Source organism: Thamnophis sirtalis, unplaced genomic scaffold (genome assembly GCF_051295495.1).
Source record: "Thamnophis sirtalis isolate CommonGarterSnake01/CBP01778 unplaced genomic scaffold, rThaSir2_p1.2 scaffold_1, whole genome shotgun sequence".
Lineage (NCBI taxonomy): Eukaryota > Metazoa > Chordata > Lepidosauria > Squamata > Natricidae > Thamnophis > Thamnophis sirtalis.
In genome coordinates, this window is record NW_028261381.1 from 104662384 (window position 1) to 104688345 (window position 25962).

A 25962-nucleotide genomic window follows, 5' to 3' on the forward strand; every position below is an offset into this window, starting at 1 on the left:
ATGATACTTTGAATACTAGCTTACAGAGTAATTTTAAATGTAGAGTGTTTATTTCATAGGATAATCTTTTGTTTCTCAGTGCATTTAAGTTAGCCCCCTTTCATATAGTCATAAAATATATTTTAACTGCATGAAAATCAACAAAAAATCATTTTGTTTTCATAAACTACATAAAGGTAGATACAGGTTGTTTATTACCTGCAACTACATTTATAAAGTAAAAAATTGTGAATTGATGAAAAGAGGGAAGTTGGGGGGGGGATTAAGATTTTTTTCTTCCATTTAATCTGAAGCCATCTCCAATTATTGGAGACTGCTTAGACAAGTCTGACATTTTCCTGGAAGTGTTTTTCACAAATGGTTTGTCATTGCCTCCTTTCTAGGGCTGAGAGGTTTAGGTCTAAAGTAGAACTACCGTAGAACTCAGTTTCTCAGTTTCTAATCTGATACCTTAACTACTATATCAAAATGACTCTAAAGGTATAAATAGTTCATGTTATTATCTATTTTTGTTCATTGGCAAAATGGGTGGGGGTGGGGGTTCTGAGAAACACAATAAGTTTCAACAAATATTAAGTTTATTTGATAGGGCTGTTTCCCCTTTCCTCTCCAGTTCTCATATAGAAAATCAAATTTGTAGCAGTATAGCAGAGATGTACACATATGATCAATAGAATTATATCACTGGATATAATCTAAGGTAATCTTTTGTCCATGAATTGTTACAAACTTGTACAGAAACTATGAAAGATGTTCAGAAACAGTTGCCGAGATTGCCATCTAGTGGAGTTTTTTAAGATTTTCAAGCAAATCATGTAAATTATTAGAGAAGAATGAAAAATACTCAAAAGATTGACTCACTTTCATTGCACTATTATATTTCCATCAGAATTAAATTGTTGTGATGAATGCTGTATTAAAAAAATATTCCACAGAAAAGAGAAAATGAACTCTTTGGAAAAGGTTAATCATTTCATATTAGTTACTAATATGACCAGCCACAGTTACACCAAATCAGGTAGATACATTGTCTTATTTATAACCTTTAGTGTTATTTATACATACTTCAATTTGCTATATTCAACTGAAAAATGTATATATATATATATATATTACACTACTCCTGGAAACACCAAACCTGAAGTAGTCAGCAGCAGCCTGAAGATGACGAATGTGACTTCGTCGAAACGTCGCAAAGACATATCCAATTCTACGCGGGAGAAAACCCGAACAACTAGAGACCTACATACTAATACCCGCGAAAACCTCAGAAAACATATATATATATATATATATATATATATATATATATATATATATATATATATATATATATATATATATATATATATATATATATATATATATATATATATATATATATATATATATATATATATATATATATATATATATATTGCATCATCCAGTTGAAGAAGCCACTTGGATGAGCAGTGAAATATTTCAAACCAACAAAAATAAGTCCAGTTGCCATGATTCAATTTCCGGACAACTCTACCTGGTTGACTAAGAATCTTAATTGACATCATCCAGTTATTATTTTTACTTGATTACATTATTTAAAAAAACTATTATTCACACAATCAAATGATGGGATATTGTATCTTTGTGTGAAAAAACAATACCTAGAACAGTCATTTTTCTGAGGTTTTGGTAACAAAAGAAAAAGTAGAGACATACTGAAAATAGACCAAAAAAATAAAACTGAAGTTCAGTGAAATATACTTAAAATGATGCATGCCAGGAATTATTCAATCAATTTCTTAAAATGAGACAATCATATAGCTCTCATAAAAGTTCTATGAAAGAATGAGAACACAGGGAGCAATTGAGCATATCTATGCCTATAATGTTAAAATGGGTTATATTTTAGAGCTGAAAGTATCTTTAAAATGTAAAATTATAACAACCACACTGTGCTATAAGATTGCATCTCAGCACACACTACCCCAACCTAAAATAAAGGCCTCATACAACTGGGCAACATGCATGATTGATGAAATGGTTTAAACCTGACATTCAGTATTCATTGTAAAGTATGCTACAAGATTATCTTAATTCAAGAGTCCATGGACAACTCTTCCAATCTGCAATTTGGGAATAATGAATATTGGAATTTGTATTTTCAGGGTTAATTTCACAAATGTTTAATACTAAGAACTGATTTAAACCATGAACTCGTTGGCATAAAATATTCTGGGGTGAGAGAAAATATGAGTTGCATTTAGGTCTTTACTAAACAACTTAAGATTTGTTGGTTCATCATTTCAAAAATATTTCCTTACCTGGTTCCTTAATGCCTTCAACAATGCTAGAGCTTCTAACATATTGCCTTCACTGGAAAAGCTGAGATACATTCAGAGATGTATCTACCTTGAAAATAACCCATATCAAACTGTATAGACAGCCAAGTATCAAAACAGAAAATGTTATATCACAAACTGTTTTTATGATAATATTTATGTATTAAAATGTTATGAAATCTGCCAAATTTCAATTCCACAGGAGTGATCAGTCCTGGATTTTGGATGCATTCTGTAAGTTAGCCCATTTAAGGTATCTTGATTGAAAATGGTTTGCCCTATGGTGCACCATTTCACCCTATTAAAGGTTACAAGAATCAGGTTTTTAATTAAGTATAGATTTTCCCAACTAAGGTCTATCATAGTCCTATCCTTCATCCCAAGATATATTTTTTTAAGTTTCCCAATATGAAATAAAAAAGCAATCAAACAGCAGGAAAAAACCCTTTAAAATATTTTAAAGCTTATAACTATTTTAAATATCTGAATAAGCAAGAATGATTTTGTGTAATACTAAAACAATTACTATTAAGTTCCAGACATTGCTCTCTTTTGTTTCATTTCACATAATTTATCACTGCCTAGGAGTCATCTGGAAAAAGCTCTTGGCCAAACATAAAAGCATAGACAAATTGATGTAAAACATGTTTGTACAAAAATAAATACTTACAAACAGAAAAACACATATGAAGTGTGTGTGGTTTTGCTTCCCACTCTATGAGCATATGGAGAATTGAATCAGTATTAGTTCATGCGACAGTTTTCAACCACTCATGATATTCAGTTTATCATTGTAAAAAGAACTAAGGAGAAGCTTCCTGTCAGAACGATTAATCAATGGAGTGACTTGCCTCCCGAAGTTGTGAGTGCTCAATCACTGGAGGTTTTTAAAAAGAGACAGGACAGCCATTTGTCTGAAATGGTATAAGGTTTCCTGCTTGAGCAGGGGGTTGGACTGGAGGACCTCCAAGGTCCCTTCCAACTCTGTTATTCTGTCTAAGGAATGGTCAAATTCACATAAGGGTCTGAGAGCTCTAAAATGAAACACACAATGAAACTGAAAACAAAAATCAGTTGGGTAATTAATGGTTTTTTCAATAGTCAAAATACGAGATTTACTTTCTTTAAAAGTTGAAGCTTAAAGACTATCCTGTTACAAATTATTTATTTTACAGAAAATTGTTGATGCTGAACTGTGGCAGAGTTAAGTTTCCCTTGCAAAATCAGCATGTTTTTATTGTTTCAGATTAAAAATTTAATAGGATATTTTCACTGCTGAAGATTATTTTTTTTTCACATTTACAGCATGCTGACATATATTAATGATGCACTACTTCATGAAAACCTTCCTGAATAGTGAGATTTTTGTAATGGTTTATTGACAACAAATGCCTATTTTCTTTTACTCTCTGATTAATTTGGCATATTTCAAATAAAAATATTACAAGATATTAAAATTAGATATCACATTCAATAACATGCAATCTTAAATAAGGTAAATAAATGCAACATATGCAACTCTTTTAATTCATACAGCGTTTCAAATCCAAATTGAATTGTAATCCTTTCTACTAAAGGAAATGATTTAGCAATTACTGACCTGACTGAATTGCTGTGCCCTCCAGTACAAATGACCACTTATTTCAGATTCAGCTTTCAACAAGTAAGTGGCCACTGAAGTAAGTAAACACTTATTGGTTCTATAAATAACAGGCATGTTGACATGCAAATCTTATGATAACCGTCTGCCTGCAGTAAAACACGGCATGAATTATCATAATTTCACTAAAGCTGCATGCCTCATTACAAATACCCATATCAAAAGTTGCCCAATTTGAATATCAAATCTGGTTTGAACATAGCAATGGTAAGAGAATACCCGCAACACCAGTCCTCAAAATTCCAGCCATTCCCAGTATCCTATGGTCACATGATTTCAATCTGTGTGCTAGGCACCTGGCTTATAATGGTTGCAGGACCCCACAGTCATGCAATCTCCATGTGTGATCTTTCCTGCATACTTCCTACAAATAAAGTCAATGGGGAAGCTGGCAGCACATCATTTTCACTTTCCTCTTCCCAGCAGCAGCAGCAGCAGCAGCAGCAGCCACTTCCAAGCAGGCTGAATTCACCCCATCCTTTGTGGGCCACTAATGCACTTGTTCCCAGCAGCCCCTCCCTCCAGCCCCTCCCTGCCTTATCTGCCTATTGGTGAGCTGCCTGGGATTTGCTATGTCCTATGATCCTCACTTAACAAAGGCAATAGGCACTGTGGGATTGGGGTAACTAAGCAATGCCATCATGTGACATCACACTTTACAACTGCACTCTCAATTCCACTCACAAACTGAGAACTACCAAGGACTGTAAACCTGTCTTCTGCTATCTGTAATTTTTTAAAGCAGTAATATGCACAATTGTTCCAATGTAAAATGTTACACAAGGGGCTTCCATCAATATAAATAGATTATCAATTCTAACAGCATTAACAGCAGCTTCCAAACATTCCATTCTTCATGTGTCCTTTATTTGCATAATAAGGTTTTTGTATGTATTTTTCTTCCATTGTAGTAGATAGAATATCCATAACAGACACAATTACACCTATTTGTATGATTGTTCAGATAAGTTTGACATCAGTCTTTTTGTAATGTATGTGCTGCTAAAATACAGATTACATATTTACTGCATCTCAAGTTAAAAATTAAGCATTACATTTCAACACTCACACATCAGGAAGAAAGGGAATGTCTTGGGTCAGTCTTAGAATCATAGCATCGGAAAGGACCTTGTAGGTCTTTTAATCCAACTCCCTATCCAATGCAGGAGTCTTTAAGATAGGTAGACTTCTACTCCCAGAATTCCACAGACAGTGATTGCTTCCAGTCAAGTATAGCTTTTTCTATATTTTGCTAAATTACCATGAAAACCAAGCGAAATAGAAATAATTTTCACTGTAATATTTTAAAATGTCTAGCTTTTTCTTCTATGACACTAGACAACATAGATTCTGCTTCCTGAACACCATTTGGGTGTATCTTATAGATCTTTGGCTGGTAATCACAAAAGTAACCAATAATTTATCATGTATTATTTTATAGAAATCATCTGGTTTTGCAATACACACTCTTCAATATCTATTGGCAATGCTAAACACATGAAAGTAACATAGAAAAAGAAACTGTTGTTGAAGCACATCCAGTACATCAAGTACAAGTGGAATATTTATGGAGATCTAAAGGTGATAGTATGCTTGAAATCCAGGTCAGATATATAAAGTATTGTTGTTACATATGTGAATGGGACATCCGTGCAAGACAGCAGCATTACATTTAAAAGAAATAGTCACTCTGAAAAAAAATTGGGTTCCAGGACAGAAATATGTGGCACCTGAATCACTTCTTGAAACAACAAAGGTATTTTTGCCTCCACATCATATAGAACTTGGACTGATAAAAGATGTTGTGAAAGATATGAACAAGGAAGGTGAAGGTTTTCTTATTTGAGACAGAAGTTTCCAAGAATAATGATGTAAAGAGTAATGAAGATATTTTTGTTGGTCCACAGATCAGATACATCATCTATGACAAGAGTTTGAAGATCTGTTAGTAGGGCTAGAGAAAATCACCTGGAAAGCATTCAAGGATGTCATTGAGAATTTTCTTGGCAACTACAGAGCACCAAACTACATTCAGCTGGTTGACAAACTTATTACAGCATGCAAGACCATGAAGTGCAACATGTCACTGAAGATTCATTTTCTGCATTCACACTTGGACTTCTTTCCCAGAAATCTAGGTGCAGTTAGTGACAAACATGTGAAAGGTTTCATAAGGGTATTGCTATAATGAAAAAACATTATCATAGCAACTGATCCATCAATGCTGGCTGACTATTGTTGGACACTGCACTGAGATGCATTGGACACTGAGTACAAAGAAAAATCCGCAACAAAACATTTTTGGCTCTATTGAACTGCTGCAGCACATCAGATCTATTACACAATTAAATACTTTTAAAATTAATATTTCTTAAGATTCCTTTTTCAAACCTTTGAACAATTTGTCCAGTGTCATAATATTTAACTAATGAATGCTACTTTTCAATGTAATTTTGTAAAAATATAAACAACACAGACTGATATGGTCAAAGTACATAGTATTTTCTTTAAATATAACTTTAAAGAGCACAAGCATGTCAAGCAACAATAAAATAATGCAAATGATGAAGCAGGTGAGGTTTTTAACAAAACATTTTATTAAATGTTAATTAAAAGACCCAGCACTTAATATAAGCTGACAAACATTTGTCAAAACAAGTTTCTTATATTACCCTAAAAAGCGTAAGAAAAATCAGTAAAAATTCCAGAATAAAACACTTAGAAAAAATGCAACACATTCTATCAGAGAAGTTGTTCAGTATTCATTTAAAAATAGCAAAGAGATTTCTACATAGTAGAGCAAATCCAAAGTCCATTTTTGATAAGTCAAATAAATCCAGTGGCAATACAACTGATATTTATCTATAGATAAATAATAAAATCAATCTTTACATTAACCAACTACTGAATTTTTAGAGCAAAGGGATGAGTGAAAATAGCTTAGATTAATTTGAAACAAATCAGTATTGATTAGTCCATACAAGGTGGGGAAGTTTTAGGAGAAGTACTTGCTGATTTTGAAAGAAAATAAAACAATCTCTATATTGTATATGAGAGAGGATAAAAAGAAACAGTTTCTTCTTTAAGGCTTTGTAGCAAGTCTATAGCTAAGAAAGATCAGTAAAACAAAAATAGAGATTACTTGATACTATCTAGAAGTGTCCTAGACAACTTAGTCCTCTGGGAGCACCAGACTGCTGATTCTCATCTATATGGTCACTTTGAAAATGTGTGTGTGTGTTTATGTATATACACCCACATAAACTTACACGCACACTGCACTTTTATATTACTATACTCAAAGACATAAAACAATCCAAGCATTCCATTTTGAAAACAGATAATTTCAAGCATATACCCACTGAACAAATATCAGATCATAAAAAGCACTAAAATATTATTATTTTTTTAAAAAATCAAATTCATATTTTTTAAAAATCACCTGCTTTTAAAAATATACTCTTCCCAATGGTTTATTTTTAGCTCCCCATAATTCCCCTTTGGGAAATGGTAGACCAACAACAGTTTTTATCTTCCTTGTGTTTTCAGGGAGGCTTCTATTATAATAAGTAGTATTACCTGTTACAGTACTTAGTACTTATTTACTACAGTACTTAAAAACTTATTATTATGGCTGTGCTATCCTATCCTATCCCATACCATATACTACACTACAATACACTAACACATATGCCAACCAAGCTATGTGTGTTTCTTATTTCTAAACAATCTATTCTTCTTTATTGCTTGAATCTTCATTGCTCTGAGTCAATACGTAGCCACCTTTAAATTGACTTCTGTTGCTATCAGCTGCTTTGCTAAACTGTTGCTGAAGCATTAACATGGCAGTTTTTCAGCCATAGCTGAGAAAAGGTGCTTTACCAGCTCCTGGCTGGCTATACGGATAGACTTCAACTTACAAACAGTCACTTAATGACTGTTTGAAGTTGTCATAATGAGCTCACATTCAGAGTCAATGGAGGCGACTGATGATGAGCAGCCAATGCCAGAGTCAACTTCAGAAGTACTGACAGACAAGCAGCTGGCTCCAATGCCATCAGACAGACTGCCGTCCAATACATAGGGGCAACTAAGGATGTAGGGTAAAATCACAAAAATATGCCATCACTCTCTGAAGATGTATGTGGAATTACTGCCCGCTCCCAATGCAAGACTCCAAAGAGAGTAGAGCAAAGGGACTCTGTGAGACTGTTCACGCAGAAGGAATCTCACCCAGCTAAATGGATTACAGAGGGTCTGCTTCTATTAAAACAGTACAACAAATTCAAGCTCTCTGTTGACAACAACATGTGCCTTGGCTTGGAACTTCATAACTCTGACTTTGAACCTGGACTGGCTGACAAATCTGTTACAAACTTGGACCTTTAGACTTCACCTGACACCTTCTTCTACATGCTGCTTCGATTCAGAAAATGTTGTTTTTTAATATTTTACACAAATCAATGGTATCTCTTTGCATTTCAAGTACTTAACATGTTCTGCTTGTGTACAAGTCAAATGAAGAAGGTAAAGTTAAAATGATCTTTTAATATTTAAAAACTTCTGAAAACAAAGAATTGGTAAATTGTATCAGTACATTCTCATAATCTCCAATGCACCTGAGGGTAGAACAAGAAGCAATGAGTGGAAACTAATCAAGGAGAGAAGCAACTTAGAACTAAGGAGACATTTCCTGACAGTTAGAACGATCAGTGGAATAACTTGCCTCCAGAAGTTGTAAATGCTCCAATACTGGAAGTTTTTAAGAAGAGATTAGATAACTATTTGTCTGAAGTGGTGTAGGATTTCCTGTCTAAGCAGGGGGTTGGACTAGAAGACCTCCAAGGTCCCTTCCAACTTTGTTCTAATTCTGAAGCCTAGTAAATAGGGTAGGATTGATTGATTGATTGACTGATTGATTATGTGCTATTCAGGCAGTATCGACTTGTGAGGACAACACAGATATTTGTCCCTGATGATCTGTCCCTAACTTGGTTCTTTAGAACTTCCAATCATGCACCTATTGCCACTATAACTGAGTCCATCTATGTTGCTTTCTTGCACCTTTCCAAGCATTATAGCCTTCTCCAGAGAGTTTAATCTTCCTATAATGTGTCCAAAGTAGGATAATTTGAAGATTAAAAATTACAATTATTGTTTGGAAGAATTTCTGTGATAACAATGAATGTATTACCTGGAATGTTTCTGTTTCAAACAGTGCCTATTTTGAAAAACGATGCACCTTTTAAACAATGGCAAAAATGTATACCTAGATTAATATACGAAGGTAAAAAAAAATCAAGGGTTAAATATAAATATAAATAAAGAATGGACATTGAAAGTCACAAATTTAGCCGAGATGGCTAAAATATCGGCATATCTTAAAGATCATTCAAATGAGAGATATAAACGAGACTGGAAAAAATGGATTGACTATATACAAAATAAATACGGGACCAAGAAATTCCAGTTAGCCTATGTTTAAGATCAGAAATGATTTAAATTGTTTAAAGTTAGTTCAGCAAGAAGAAGCTAAGGTCAATGCAGAATGTCATTAATTTCTTTCTTTTTTCTCAATAGATTTTAGACTGTGTTTGTTAAAAATCCATACCGTGTACGGGTTCTGGGAAGTCGGGGGGGGGGGGGAAGGAGGAGGAGGGTTGGGGGGTGGAGGGAGGGAGGGAGGGGCATACAAAAAAATTGTACTTCGATGTTTTATTGATTGAGGAATGTTGAAATATTTGTGTTTTAAAAGAAATAAAACTTTTGAAGGTAAAATGGAGAGGGATTCTTCAGAAAATAGAAATATTCATTATTTTCTTTTAAAAAACACAAATATTTCATCATTCATCAATCATTAAAACATCGAAGTACAATTTGTCGGTACTGTATCATAATAATTTCTTTTTCAGCATTTTCCACTTTTTGTTCCACCACCTCTGTTTTCAATGTCAAGTTGGTATTGGCATCATTAAGAACCTCTAGAGTATCTTCCATTCCAGAAGTATGTTCTGTCAATACAGTTACAAATCTCAGCATTTCATCTCTAATTTTAACAACCTTAGCGTCGATTTTCTCATACAGCTCCTGTTTAAGTCCTTTTATTTCACTTTTGATTTCTTCTTTCATTTCTTTTATTTCCTCTTTTCTCTCCTGCTTTATCACCTCTCTATTATCTCTAAGCTTATCTTCCATTTTAATTGTCAGTGCATTAAGAGCCTCGCTTAGTTTGCTCAGGAAAAATTCTTTCATTAACACATCCCCAGCAGGGGGCGTAGGAAGCGGAGGCTGCAGCTTTGTGCCAGGCACTGGGGATGTGCCCCTGGGAGTAGAGGGTGACGACTTCAAATTAATATTTAGTTTTGAAGCCATTTCAAAATTTATCTGCCTGCAATTAATAAAACTCTTTTGCCTGAATATGCAGCTTTAAGTAAAGAAGCTGAGTTCCCCTTTTACTTTGAAGTTTAAGGCTTGGCAAAACTTTCAGTGAGTAAACATTGTAACAAGACAGTTCAGCAGATTCATCACCATTTAACTTCCAGATAAGCAAGATTAATGAGGGAGTGAAAGTCTTGTGGAAATGAAACTAATTAAAAAGCTTCTGCTGGCCGATTGTAAAACAAATGATAAGCATTCTCCTTTGTTTTGAATTCTTGTAACAGTTAACAAAAAGTATTCATTATTACCGGAGAAACCAGCCTGCTCGGCGCCATTTTAAAAGCCTCTAAGTAAATAGTTTTTCGGAGGAGAAAAAGAAAAGAAGCTAAAATCTTGATAAACAATTATTGCCCACGTAATACGGATCCAGCTCGTGATAAGATTAAATCAATCAAAACTTTGAACTGAGTGGGGGAGACCTACTTTGTCCCGCACAAGACAGTTTGAAGTTCCCAGCACGGACAGCCGTTCTGCTTTGGGCTAGCCCCCCTCTCCCTGCAAGCACAAAAGCTGCAAAAATCGAAGAGCATTTGCCAGCAAAACAATTTCTTCTTTCTTTCTTGCCTGAAGGATAAGAAAACCTGTTAAGACGTCAGATGGAAGATCCTCTAAACAGGTACGTAGCCAGGAATTCGGAGGCAGCTGGTTTTTTGCTGCCACCACCAGCAGGCTCCACCCAGGAAGCTCGAAATATTCATTATTTTGACCCACCTCTTTTGCAGTTTTTCAGTATAGAATTTTATGTACAAAAATGTAAGATAATTTTGTAATTTGACACATTTCATCCCTGACCAATTGCAGTTTACTGCAATTGTTACTTCTGACTGAGCTAGCACAGTTGTTTTAAGTGTCTTATTTTGCAAGTACCAGCTGTAATTCCTTTGGGAAAGTTGTTCAAGAAATAGAGCATTATGTACTGATGCACTATCTAATATAGAACAAATATTTAAATGTAGAACTGTTGGTTCTTTGAAGTTTAGAAGAGCACAGAATGAATTTGTACATTCATTTTTTTAGTCTGTTCCAGTGGGAGAAGATTGATCTGACACCAGCAGAGGCTGTGTAAGTGTTCCACTGTGTATGACATCTTAGGTTTTAGCATAGGACTAAGAAGCCCCAGCTTTATATATCCAAATGATGATAACCCTTACTAGGAAAGTTTTGGCCTGTCATTGTCTTTTATTCTAACTCATAAGATTATTGTGAGAGACTAAAATATTTACTTCTTTGAATTCCTGAAAGAAAGATATGATACAATATAGTAATGAAGCAAATGACTTTTAGAGCTGAAAAATATATCAACATCAAGGGGCAGAGAAGAGCAACAAAGATGTTTAGGGGACTCGAGGATAAAAAATATAAAGGGCGGTTGCTGGAACTGGATATGTCTAGTCTTAAGAAAAGACGACTAAGGGTTACATGATAGCAGTGTTCCGATATCTCAGGGGTTGCCATAAAAAAGAGACTCAAACTAATCTCTCCAGAATAAATGTGTCAAAGTAACTTCTATGTATTTTATTTTGAAAACATATGTTGTTAAATTATATTCAAAATAAGAAAGTCCCCCCCCACACACACATGCAATTAATATAAGGATAGAAAGATGTTTATTGACTTATTTCATCGCTGCCTGGGGTTGGGAATTGCTTCAAACCATTTATAAAACCAAAACAGCAATATAAAATAGACATAAACCAAAAATCACAAATTATGAAAGCAAAATAAGATCATAACAGGAAAAAAAAAGTCCATTCATTTCTTTATTTCTCTGTTTCTCCATTTATAATATGCTTACATTTATGAGGTTAAACAACAAGCTTAAAAATTATCTATATGAAAGGAAAGGAAAGGAAGCAAAATAAAAAATAAAAGTAAAAATAAAGTTATGCTCCTATTTGTGAAAAGTGCTTTGGGAGCATAATTTAAAATATAATTTGATTTCCAGCACCTTTACCAATATTTGCAATAAACTACAGTGTTTTTAATTACTGTCTAAAATAAAGCACAAGTTTACAATAGTAACAAAAAGGATTTCTTCCACCAATCACTATACAAGGAGGGGTGAACACAAGACAAAAAACGTGGAACAAATAAAAAAAATGATATCTTTGAAACTTTACAAAGTTGTAGGTTGTCAATTTGTTATAGATTCTTCTATAGTATTAATAATTCCACCCCCCTAAGATGGCGGCACGCTTAGACGCTGCGGCTTTGAGCTGCTGGTGCCACAGTAGAGTTAGGCAAAAACTAGTCTATACCCGCAGGGAGTTATTAAAGATTGGATCTTCTAATCAACTAGATATTACCAGCGACTTCCAGCAGTCTCATAATATACCAAGTGACATAGTAAGACTGCCAGGCTCTCCATGGATCATTGTTGGGCCTAGGAGGCAGAGAAGAGAGTGAAAGCAGAAGCAGGGATGCAGAGCCGGTTTGCTAGTTCGGTTACGGAAGCAGCCTCACAGACCAGCATTACCAAAATTTTCCTAACCAACTCTAGATCCTTTGTCCACAAAACTGATGAACTAGAGCTATGGATAGCAGCGAATAAGCTCATTTGTGACTGCTGTGTGATGATCACCACAGAGACCTGGCTTCATCCACTTGTACCGGATGCGTCAGTGGAGCTAACTAACTGCACCACACACCGCTTTGACAGAAACAGCAACTCTGGTAAAAGCAAAGGTGGAGGACTTTGTATTTACACACATAATAACTGGTGTACTAACAGTAGAGTTGCTTATACTCACTGTTCTGCAGATGTGGAATTCTTAACTGTCATTTGTCGGCCATTTTATTTACCTAGAGAGATTTCTGTTATAGTTATCACTGCTGTCTATATTCCACCTGATGCAAATGTTAGGGCAGCGCTCTCTAAGTTACATGACGCCATCGAGAGGCAGCACCAAACTTACCCCGAGGGCGCTTTTATCATGGCTGGGCATTTTAATCAAGCCAGTCTAGGAGTCTGTTCTCCCTAAGTTTGTGCAGTATGTGCAGTGTACCACCAAAGGTAAGAATACTCTAGACCATATGTACTCAAACTTAAGACAGGCATATAGAGCAATTCCCCTCTCCCATCTGGGTACGTCTGACCACATCTCTCTGCTACTGTGCCCAAAATATATCCCCCTTAGGAAAGGATATGACCAGTCTTGAAAATTGTCAAAATCGGGCTGGAGGGAGCATTCTGCCAGTTGCAGGACTGCTTTGAGACTACCGAGTGGAGTACATTTGAACATTTGGAGCTGCAAGAATTCACTGACACTATACTCTCATACACTAAAATATGCACAGACAATGTAACAGTGAATAAACGCATCCGAGTTTACAGTAATCGTAAACTCTGGTATAATCACTTCTGAGAGCCTGAAACTCCACCTTCAAGACAGGAAACGAAGACAAATCAATGAAGCCAGGGCAAATTTGAGAAGAGGCATTAAGGCAGCTAAACAAAAATACAAACAAAAGGTAGAGAAGTATCTGGAAGATAATAACTCAAGACAAGTGTGGCAGGGGCTACAACACCTAACCAACTATAAGGGCAATACAAACAAAATAGCCAATGCTAATGCCCTGCTAGTAGAGGAGCTAAATAGCTTATTCACCTGCTTTAGGGTCAAAAGATCAGTTTCTGTGGCTCTAGCCCAAAGGCCCTCTGACCTCCAGCCACTCACACCCTGGATGAACATCAAGTGAGAGCTGAGCTGAGCTGAAGGCTGTAAATCCAAACAAAGCTGCAGGTCCAGACGGGGTGTTGGGGAAAGTGCTGACCAATTAACAGGGGTCCTGACAAGGATTTTTAACCTCTCCCTGCAACAGGCTAGAGTCCCATCATGCTTGGAAGCAGCCACAATTATCCCAGTTCCGAAGAAAGCAGCCATAAAAAGCTTGAATGACTATAGACCCATTGCACTGACGTCTATAGTGATAAAGTGCTTTGAGAGACTGGTCCTACAACACCTCAGATCCTGTCTTCCACCAAATTTTGATCAACACCAGTTTGCTTATAGAAGCAACAGGTCGACAGGGGACGCCATCACCACTTCTCTACATATTGCACTGAGCCACCTTGAGAAATCTGGGAATTATGTCAGAATGCTTTTTATAGACTATAGCTCGGCCTTTAACACCATCTTACCAGGAATTCTCATTGAAAAGTTGACTGACCTGAATTTCCCTCCCCTCACTTGTGAATGGATCAAAGACTTCCTGACGGATTGTCCACAAACAGTAAGGGTTTGGTCCTTTACATCTTCCACGCTGAAGCTCAACACAGGCTTCTCTCAGGGCTGTGTGCTCAGCCCATACCTGTACTCGCTGTATACATATGACTGCATATCCTCTGATCCATCCAACATCATAATAAAGTTTGCAGATGACACAACAGTGCTGGCTCTCATAACTGGAGGGGACGAATCAGCATACAGGGAAGAAATCCAGAAGGTATCCACATGGTGCTCAAGAAACAACTTACATCTAAATACTAGTAAGACAAAGGAGATGGTGCTAGATTTCTGGAAGCACAGAGAGGAACCTGCCCCACTGTATATCGAGGGGGGCTGTGTTGAGAGGGTTTCCTCTTTTAAATTCTTAGGAGTGCTTATTAGTCAAGATCTCACCTGGAAAAACAACACGTCTCTGGTGATTGGAAAGGCCCAACAGAGACTTCATTTCCTTAGAGTCCTGCGAAAAAATCAGGTGGAACAACAGCTGATGACCTTTTTCTATTGGTCCACCACAGAAAGTGTCTTCATATATTGTATTACCGTATGGTATGCTGGTTTAACTGCTGTGGACAGGAAGGCACTAGAGTGATCAATTCGGCACAAGAAACCATTGGTTGCCCTCTGACACCACTGGATGACATCGCCAGATCTCGCTGCTTTAGCAGAGTAAGGAAGATACTCAGGGATGACTCACACCCTGGTCAGTGTCTCTTTGCACTTCTACCATCAGGCAGAAGACATCAAAGTATAGCCAGCCAAACAAACAGGTTTAAAGATAGTTTCTATCCTTGGGCTGTGAGACTTTTAAATACAATCACAATCACTCCATGCACACGCTAGTTTTTTTTTCCTTTTTCTTTCTTTTTTCGTTTCTGTTATAATTTTGCACCAGTGAGGTTAAAACCAATTTCGTATTTAAGTACAATGACAATAAAGATTATACTTATAAAAAATTACTCTAGATAAATATTGTGACAAAGGAAACACTTTTCTTTTAACAAAAGTAACTTTTCATGTGTAGGCAAAACTTTTTCAACCACAAATTTAAAATCACAAATATAATTACAGATTGGAAATACTTTTTGGAAGACAAGTGATTTAATTGTAGATAGTTTTGTTCCTACTATCACTCAATCAATTCAATTCTCACAGAAGTTTCATAACAAAGAAAGGTGGGTGTAAATAGCAAAACTAGTGCTCCCTTTTTGCAGCAGCAGTAAACAAATGAATGTCTGAGAACTTATGCTATTTTCTTACGCTCTTAATTATACTGTTCATTGATGGGGGAAGAAACCCCAGTCCTTGGAACAGGCAGATAATCAAGGAGAAAGAATCCCAAAATGTAAATATTGTAATAAATACTAAAAGTTTCATTATTCACAATGCAACATTTTTTTTCATAATCGGAGAGAACAAAAAGATATCATGAGTTCTCAGACATTCATTTACTGGTACAGGCAGTCCTTGACTTACACCACATTGGAGCCCAACATTTCTCTTGTTAAGTGAGACATTTGTTAAGTGAGTTTCTCCCCATTTTAACAACTTTCCTGTCCCAGTTTTAAGTGAACCATTCCAGTTGCTGACTTAGTAACATGGTTGTTAAATGAATCTGGTTTCCCCATTGACTCTGTTTGTCAGAAGGTCACAAAAGGTATCACATAACCTTTGGATACAGCAATGGTCATAGATATGAACCAATTGCCAAGCATCTAAATTTTGATTATGTGATTATGGGGACGCTGAAAAATGGTCATGTCACTTTTTTCTGTGCCATTGTAACTTTGAATGGTCACTAATGAACTATTGTAAGTCAAGGGTCACCTGTACTGCAAAAGGAGGGCACTAGTGCTTTGCCATTTACACCCGCCTATCTTTGTTCTGGTTTTTTTCCACAGCAATTAGATCATTTGTCTTTCTGTAAACTTTTGACTAGTTGTGCTTTTTTAAATTACTTCATAGTGATACTTTTATCTTCAGTCAGTATGTTTTTATTTTAACTTGTTTAAATATTGCCTTGTTCATTTTGCTAGGGATTTGGAGAAAGCATTTTTCTGGATGCTTCCAGTGCAGTGGGCTTTTTTCTCTTCATTTCTCCTTGTAAACCTTTTCTAGAGAATTATTTATTAGGAATAATAAAAGTGTTCATCTTTTGGTCTTGATTCAATGATTTTGTGGTCCATGTTATACTACTGCTTCATAAGCTACAATAGCTGCCAGTTTGTTTCCAGGTGCAAGTCAAGGTGTCAGTTATTACCTTTAAAGCCCTACATAGCATTGGTCGAGGTTACTTGACGAACTACCTCACTACATTGGGACCAGCCTGCCCCAACTGCACCAGCAGAGGAGGCATACTGCAGACCCTGTTGGTCAAGAAATTCCGGTGGTGAGATCAAGGAGAATGGCCTTTTCTGCTAAACTCTGGAACATCCTATCCCTTGGAGTAAGATTGGTTCCCTTCCTTTTGACCTTCCATAAGGGCCTGAAGACATGCCTCTGTCAGATGGGTTGGGGCCTCAACGGGGGAGGAGCATCACGCTAGAGGTGGTTGATGAATTAAGAGGCAATTCCACCTCTCCCCTCTGCACATTCTGCTCCGTCTCTATCTTTTAATTGTAATTCTACTTTTGATTGCTATTTCTATTTTGATTGTTTTAGAAATATTTCTCTTTTGTAATTTTAACACTTTTCATGCTGAAAGCCACCCAAACTCACTTCAAAACAAGTTGGGTGGCAAATTTTAATCAAAAAATAAAAATTATAGAGTTAGTTTTTACAATAGACATTCTTCCTCTGTCTTCAGTGCTTTTTTCCATTAAAGAGGCTGCCTGGCCTGGGCCTATGAACACAACTTGAAAGCATCTGGCTGCTTGGCACTTCTAGGAGAGGGAGAAGGAAAGTAATACAATATTTTTCTCTTCTACGCCGTTTTTCTTTCAGCATCATTCCTTTTTGGGATACAGCCACACATCTAAGCTGCTTGCCCTTTCAGTTGGGAACCCCTAGCTTAGGGTATATAGAATTGGCAGCAAAACACATGCAGTGCTCTACTTCCACAACACACTACTTGTTATGTTATATTAACTCACATACCTCAAATAAATGACATAGATGGCCCTGAGAACTGTAAAGGGGTGCAATACTATGTTTTAAGTTATATGTAAAGAAGTAATGAATTTGGTGTAGCAATTAAGCTCAGGCTAGAAATTGGGAGACTGAGTTCTTGTCCCACCTTAGACATACCTTAGGCACAAAGACAACCGGGTGACCTTGAATTAGTCACTTAACTTGTTTTAAATCCTTTAAGATACCTGTTCTTTTAATTTATTTTTATTCTAGGGGCAAACCTTTTGAAAAAAAGAAAAAAAATAACTTTTTGTAGAAAGACATGTCAAGATTCACCAAAGTACAAATTTTAAAAAAAATGCATTACCTGAGTCATCGCATACAGTATGACTAGCCAAGCAGCTGAAACTACAGATACATGAGCCCTACTTCTGTCAAGTTCACTATGAAATTTAGGTCAATATATCACTCCATAATCTCTTTTTTTAATTTTGTCAAGATAATATCAACACTATGAAGTATTTTCCAAATGAAGAGGGCTTGTATACAAAGTTCCATGCAGAAGATTCAATACTTATAATCAATTACAATTACTTGTAATTCAATCAAAACCTCCTGGAAGCACAAGCTACGTTGTTCTTATCTGACAGCTTTTGTCACTAATATATATACATTAATAAAAGATTAATAGTTAAAAATGAATATTTTCCAAAGGTTCACAAATAAAAAATGTTAAGTGTTAACATTTGTTATTTAACAAAGTTAACATTTAACTTTGTTACAGAATGCAGCTCCCTACAATGAAGGATCTCTGATACAAAATTAGGAAAACACCATATTTTCTATTTTAACAAAATTATAAACGTCATGACAATACAAAAGTCTATTTTATCTCTATTTATGTAAAGAATAACTGCAAATTCATCTATTAGCATATGAAACTTTTCTGAAACTATTAGAAAATCCTGTGGGCTAACCAAGGAACTTACTAACTTAAAAATAGTTCACTGAATTAATTAATGTATCAAATTTAAATTTCTGATGGGATTTGCCATGAAAACACAATTAGTTCCTAACACACATTCATTGCAACCTGATCATTTTTTTCTTTTTTTCTCAGAAAAAGAAAGTAGAGGTTTCAATTTCTCTTAAGTATGAAAATTACCCTCCTTAAAACAATTAGATAATATAATTCATGACAGAAAGCTAATAGAAACTGAACTGTCATTTTCCATATGACCATGCCACTATGAACGCAAAAATGTAATACACCCAGCTACTTCAGCACTGATCTAACAACAGATCAGTGCTGAATAGTAAATTTTCTAGCATTAAAGTAAGATTTCAAATGGTAAAGTTCAATTCAATAGCCAACTAAATTGGATAATATAAGATAAATGAGTCACAATAAATAATTATTTTTTTCTTTTACATGTAAAAATTGTACTTTCATTTAACAATTCAAGCAGAAGCTAATGTATTAAAATATCATGTTAATAATACCTATATTTCAAATATGAGAAAGGTATACAAAGTTTGAAGTCAAGTTCTTCCTAGCCAGGACAATTTTTACTTTGCCCATGTTAAAATAGTTGATATTTTATTTATCCAAGTCTAGAATCATTATTCCTAAATTACTCTTTATTGTTTTTTGCTAAGAATATTCTGAGCTACATAATTGGTTTAACAATTCTGTCTGGGCTTGAAGATATGGATCTTTGCCCAGGTGTTGATCAAGGAAAAGTTAATACACTTTGCTTGATCCCTGCCAGTCTGCCATTCTCACTGTCTATTATACTGTTATTATTGTATTTTCTTCATTTTAGTTGTTTTAAGTTCCCAGAGTCATTGGGAATGAAGACAAATTTGATAAATATCAATTCTTTAAAAATGCATTCAATACAATTTATGTTTATACAGACCTCATTCCGATATTGTGTTAGCATATATTAACAAATATAATTCATTGAGCATCTGAACATAATGTAGAGGCATACACTAACCAAAGAATTGTTCCTACTTCTGCTTCATGTAAAAGTGAGATTGATGGTTTTATAAATCAAGTAAATAAACACACTAAAGCCTTTGTGTAACTCAAGCCCCTATATGATTTAAACATTTTTTTTTTGTTCTATTCAGAACATTCCAGAATTCAGGAAAAAATGTCAAGGAGACTTTAAGAAAAGTTTTTGCCAGTGATTATGAATTCTATCTGTATTTATTTAGGCTTAAAATCACTTCAGTTGTAACCAATTCTAAGTATCTTACACTGAGGTTCAGTCTTTCCTAAATATTTTTAAAGAATCAAAATATGTATTTGATTGCCAGAATATATCAGTTTATAATTTTACTTATGTTGATTCTTGTTCTTAATGTTATGTTAGCCACCCAGAATCACTCTGGCAAGTAGGTGGCCATATACATTTATTTTTTTATTCATAGATGTATCAGATATTTCTTCTTTGAATGCTTATGTGCATATATATGCTCCAGAGTACATTGTGTATCAGTCAAAAATTCCGGACTGATATAGATTTGAAAACATATGTGACAGGCCTTTCAAACATGTAATGTAAGTCACTCACTCACACTCCATCCATCCATCCATCCATCCATCCAGTCCCAAAGCACTGCAATGCACAGCATAGAAAATATAATAAAACACAAAATAATAATTACACAGCAGTAGGCATCTCCCAAACTATAAGATTTAACAATTGAAAACTTTCCTGATATCTTCGCCTTTTTAAATTCCTTTCCTAAATAGTGGAAGTGGGGGCACACCACATGGACCTTTTGGGAGAAAGGGATTGAGAAAAGCTGTTCCAGAAGAGAAAATTAACCCATTAATTAATCATCTATTAAAATATTAAAGTAAACATAAAGAAAAATCTGTTCTTGGAAATGGTTAGCCAGGTGCTTTTGAGAGATCTAAGTGATTACATACACATAAACAGACATTGAGTTTTCAAATATTCAACTGTTCTGTTCTTCATTAAATAAGGTTTTCAAAAATGAGAAAAGGTTAAGAGATAAATAGAGCAATCCCATACATTTCTGCACTTTAATGGATGGTTTTTATATAAAGTCTAAAAGCCTAGTTGTTAGTTATCTGTCATTTCTTCCCTATCTTTAATGTTTAACCCATATTTAGACAATATTTCCTGGTAGTTCATCACCAGCATTCAAATGCAGTGGCAAACTGGAAGCAATATGCAACTCTTGATAGAGTCACCCCTCTTCTTCTTAAATGGCCACTTTTTTCCAATTTGCATCTTTTAGAATATACACAATACTCTTTTATGACATTACAGTTTTAAAGCTAGATTCCAGCATCGCACATCCCCAAATAAACTGCACTTAAAATATTGTCCCAAATGAGATTCAGTTTAGTGTGGTGGTTAAAAGCACTAGACTACAAGCAGGGAGTCTATGAATTCCAGTCCTGCCTTAGGCATAAAAAACAGCTGCATGACTTCAATCCAGTTACTTACTCATTCCTGAGAAACTGGCAAATGTTGCAAGAAAATTGCATTGATTTCTCCAAGTAGCTGCTAGGAGTCAAAGACTGTATGATTCAAAGGCATACATACATACACGATACAAATACCAAATAATTATTTCTGTTTTGTACATACACTAAATTGAATCTAAAATGCTGGCTTGCCACATCTATTTTTAAACACACACAAAATTGCTAAAGTAGTAAATGTTTGGAATCCATGTCAAGGATATCCCAGTTTCCTACCTGTTTTTCACTTAAAGCCGTGATTTTGGCTTGGAGTTCATGAAGCTGCTTCTTCAAGTCAGCATTCTGCTTAGAAAAAAAAGTATAACAACAATTCTGCTCATTAATACAGATTTGCAATAAGACTGCTAATAAAGCAAAAATACACTAAAATAATAAAGCATCTAAATGTACAAAGAATATTTGAATTTCCTGATACTATATTTGTTTAGTGACTCTCAGGTTAATGTCACAGTTGACAGAAGGCAAAATACGAAGTATGATTTACTGGAGACGTTTAATTAAAATGTTTAATTAAAAAATTAAATTATTTCAAAAGATCTTTAATACAAAACTAAATCTGATCTCCAGCTTCTAGATCTTACAATGTGCATGAGGTAAAAGCAGATATATTTCAAAAAGTTATAATGCATATACATATGTATTATAAGTTAACTGAATATTATCAAGTTCCTTAAAAGCAAGAGCACTGGAATTCTGTTCTCTACATTTAAGGCAAGACAATAAACCTAATAATAGTTATTAGCTATAAAATCCTGAATTTTATTTTATTTAAAATTCTAACACAATTTACTAGAGTAGTGTACATGTAGAGTCAATGCTTTGATTGAAACTATACACAAGTGTGCAGAAACTACAGTATCCAGAATTCAGTGCTTCACCAAGCACACCATTAAATGCCTTGCAAAGCTCTTTTATTTATGGTAATACTGCAAACTATGTGCCTTGTATTGTAGGATATTTAATAAAGCTACAATTGTAAAATATTCAGTGCATCAACTGCTGTTTTATAAGGAAATGTACGTGAATTATATATCTGTCATAACTTCTATACAAAACATAGTTTCAGGAGAACTTTTTCAGTTTGAAAAATTATAAACAACACACTAAACTATAATTTGATATTACTGCTTACTTAATTCATACATAATAAAAACATAGATTTATTCTGGAATATCAATTTATAGCTATTCATTTAGTGACCATTCAATGTTACTGAAACAAAAACGTATGACCGGTTTTCACGCTTATGATTATTGCAACATCCCTGTGTCACATGATCAATATTTGTGTGCCTGGCATGTATTTATGACAGTTGTACTATCCTGGGTCATGTGATGACCATTTGTAACCTTCCCAAATTCTCTTAATGACCAAATGATTCACTTAACTGCAGTGATTCACTTAACAACTGTGGCCAGGAAGGTCATAAAATGGGGCAAATCTGACCTTGCAACAGAAATGTTGGGCTCAACTGCAGTCTACCTGTAACATGACCGCATGTCAGACCTCATTCACTATTCTAGCTCCATGCTTTGTTTAATTTTACTTCTGGATTCAAAGCAAATTATAGATTCACCCACTGATAGTGAACTATGATTTTGCTTGTCTTACAAACTACAAAGAATTACAAACTATGAATTAAAGCAAGCATAAGTGTTAAGGCACTGGTTGAACACAAACCCAAAATTAATCACAATTTTCTGAATAGCAAAACAAAGTATCAAACATACAACTACTTATATACTGAATATATTTATGAATGTTTTAATTTTATTTCAAAAAGTAATCCAGACAAACACACTAAATTGGATCTTACATTAAACTTTAATAATATAATATTCAATTTTTAGCATTAATAAAATGTATTTTACCTGTGGATCCTGTTTCATTTGGGCAACCAATTTCTGAAAAAAGAAGACAGATTTTATTAGTAATTAGTAAGGTCCAGCAAATATGAAGTTAGTGTTGCTCTTTTTCAACAAATGTGACACCACTGCTCCATGAATTGTTCTGGCTACCAGTATACTTCCAAGTGCAATTCAAGGTGCTAGTAGTCACCTTTAAAGCCCTTTATGGCTTGGAGTCAGATTATTTATGGGACTATATCTCCCCAGTTGTCTCTACCATTCCTGTCTCATCAGGCAGGAGAGGCATGCTTTGGATACCATTTGTTAAAGAATATCACCTGGCAGACCTAAGAGAACCTTTCCTATTATGGCACCCATCCTCCAGAGGTTAGATTGGCCATGTCTCTGTTGGCCTGCGATAAGTCCTACCTTGAAGACTTGATTCTGTGCTCAAGCCTGTCTTGACTGATGCCTTATTTGTCCCTGGTTCTATATGTTTTTATGTTTTTTTAAAATGTTTTATATTTTTAATGTTATTAGCTACCAGGGTCATCATGTATAGGAAGTCTTCAACTTACAAGTTCATTTAGTGACCGTTCAACATTACAATGGCACTTGTGACTTATGACTGTATTTCACACTTATGACCATTGTAGCATCCCCATGGTCACATGATCAAACTTCAGATACTACGCAATTGGCTTATATTTATGACTGTTGCAGTGTCCCAGGTTATGAGACCACCTTTTGCAACTTTCTAACAATGTTAATGGGGAAGCCAGATTCACTTAACAACTGTGTTACTAATTTAATAACTGCAATGATTCACTTAACAACTGTGGCAAGAAAAGTTGTAAAATGGGGCAAAACTCACTTAACAAAGGTCTCACTTAGCAACATAAATCTGGGCTCGATTGTGGTCATAAGTCAAGGAATACTTGCAATTGAGATGAGTTGGTCGTATAAGTCTATTAAAACATAATATGCCTACAAGTCCCTTCAAATTGTCTATCCCCGCAGTATAGCTTTAAGGCCAGTGGTAACTAGAATAATTTAAGTGGTTAAATTATAGTCAAAGCAGGCATATTTTGGACCCATGGAGATTCTCTTTAGGAAAGGACATATATTGCCTCCTTCAGAAATGATTATGAAAAATTCTATGCCACTTATGCTTACCAAGTCAGTAATTGCTTTGTTAGAACTTATCAGCCAAGATAGGCAAGGATCAAGTCAACAGTATTCCACTTCCATAGACTACAATGATGTAAACAGAACTCCAAAAATCTAACAGGGCAGCATTCTAAACACTTCTTCAGTAGCAATCAAATATCAAATTTACATCATATGGGTGACAAAGAACTGACATCAACAAAGCCAGATGCAAATCTGGGTAAGTATCACCCCAGCACAAAGTATCCATTAATATTGGTATACTAGAGATATAATTTAGAGGAATGTGTGCATCACTGAGTGGCAGCACTCTATGTAGCCAAAGTATTGTAGGTCTAAATTGTGTTAGTTCACCTTCCAACTTTTTTATTGTATCTCCAACAAAGAAAATACCTTAATTAAACATTATCTCAAGTATCCGAAGTATGATTATTTTGCTGAAGTCAATAGAATCTTATTTCATAGGTTTTAAAGACTCCATCATTAAATTAAAAGATAAGGCATTTAAACTTACTTTTCTAAAGATCATAGATTACATGAATTTCATTTTATACATGTTACAATTTCTAATAAATTTCTAATAAAGACACTGTTTTAGAAATGGTCAAGTAGAAGACACAAAACCGTAATCAAAGACTGTAAGTCAGAAGTTACAACAGCATCAGCATCAAAGAATTTAAGTAAAAATGTTTATATATGTACAATTTATATATACACAGCAAAATAATAAACAGAAATCTAAAAAGCATTATTGATCTGTGATGAAAAACTTGACAAAATATGCAAAGGATTAAAGGTAATGTGAGATTTTGAATGTGAAACAGTTTTTGGCATCATAGTGGTTTTGGCAAGAAGTAGACAATTTTCTTTGGGACAAAGTGAAAGAAATAAGAGTTAAATTAGAACAACTTCAGTGATAGAAGGTAGGACTCTTTAATAAAAGTATTAGAAGACAGATTTATCTTCTAACATAATACCTGGAAAATTCTTTATGTCCACTTTGGCTGCTCAAGAGCAAGCCATTAGAACTAATGCAATCAAGACAAGAATTGAGAAAAACATCAAATGGTTCTAAGTGCAGGCTTTGCAAAGAAACAGAAGAAACTGTACCACAAATTGCCTATAAACACCGTAACAGTCACCAAAATGATTCACTGGAACATATGTAAAAAGTGTATGCCAGTAACGAAAAACTAGCGCTGGAAACAACTAGCACCCATGTGCGAGGGAACCTTTAATGAAAAACTGGTAGGAACATAAAAAAGAAAAGAAACATAGAAAAAGTAATTGAAAGTGAGCAGATTAAAGTACTGTGGGACTTCCAACTGATAAGGTCTTGGTTTAAATTAAGTCTTCACACCAGACTTAATTGTGGTTGAAAAGAAGAAAGTGCGGATAATTGCTATGGCAATAGCAAGTGAGAATAAAATACAGGTAGTCCTTGACTTACAACCACAATTGAGCCCAACATTTCTGTTGCTAACAAGACAATTGTTAAGTGAGTTGCCCCCCATTTTATGACCGGTTTTGCCACAGTTGTTAAATGAATTTTGCTGGCTTTCCCCATTGACTTTGCTTGGAGGAAGCCAGATGGAAAGGTTACAAAGGGAGATCACATACTCCCAGGACACTGGAACCGTCATAAATACATGTCAGTTGCCAAGTGCCCAAATTTTGATCATGTGATTGTGGGGAT

The 25962-nt window shown here is 35.0% G+C and overlaps 1 protein-coding gene across 6 annotated transcripts in view; it reads right to left on the reverse strand.

Moving 5' to 3' along the window:
- Positions 1 to 25962, reverse strand: part of PHF21A (PHD finger protein 21A) — a 129457-nt gene that overhangs the window by 46992 nt on the left and 56503 nt on the right. For all 6 annotated transcript variants that reach the window (XM_087720136.1, XM_087720143.1, XM_087720139.1 and 3 more), the window contains exons 4-5: positions 23121 to 23153; positions 21466 to 21531 (exon numbers count right to left, since the gene is read on the reverse strand). In XM_087720136.1, the coding sequence (XP_087576262.1) occupies positions 21466 to 21531; positions 23121 to 23153 (99 nt within the window). The remainder of the gene's footprint in view (positions 1 to 21465; positions 21532 to 23120; positions 23154 to 25962) is intronic.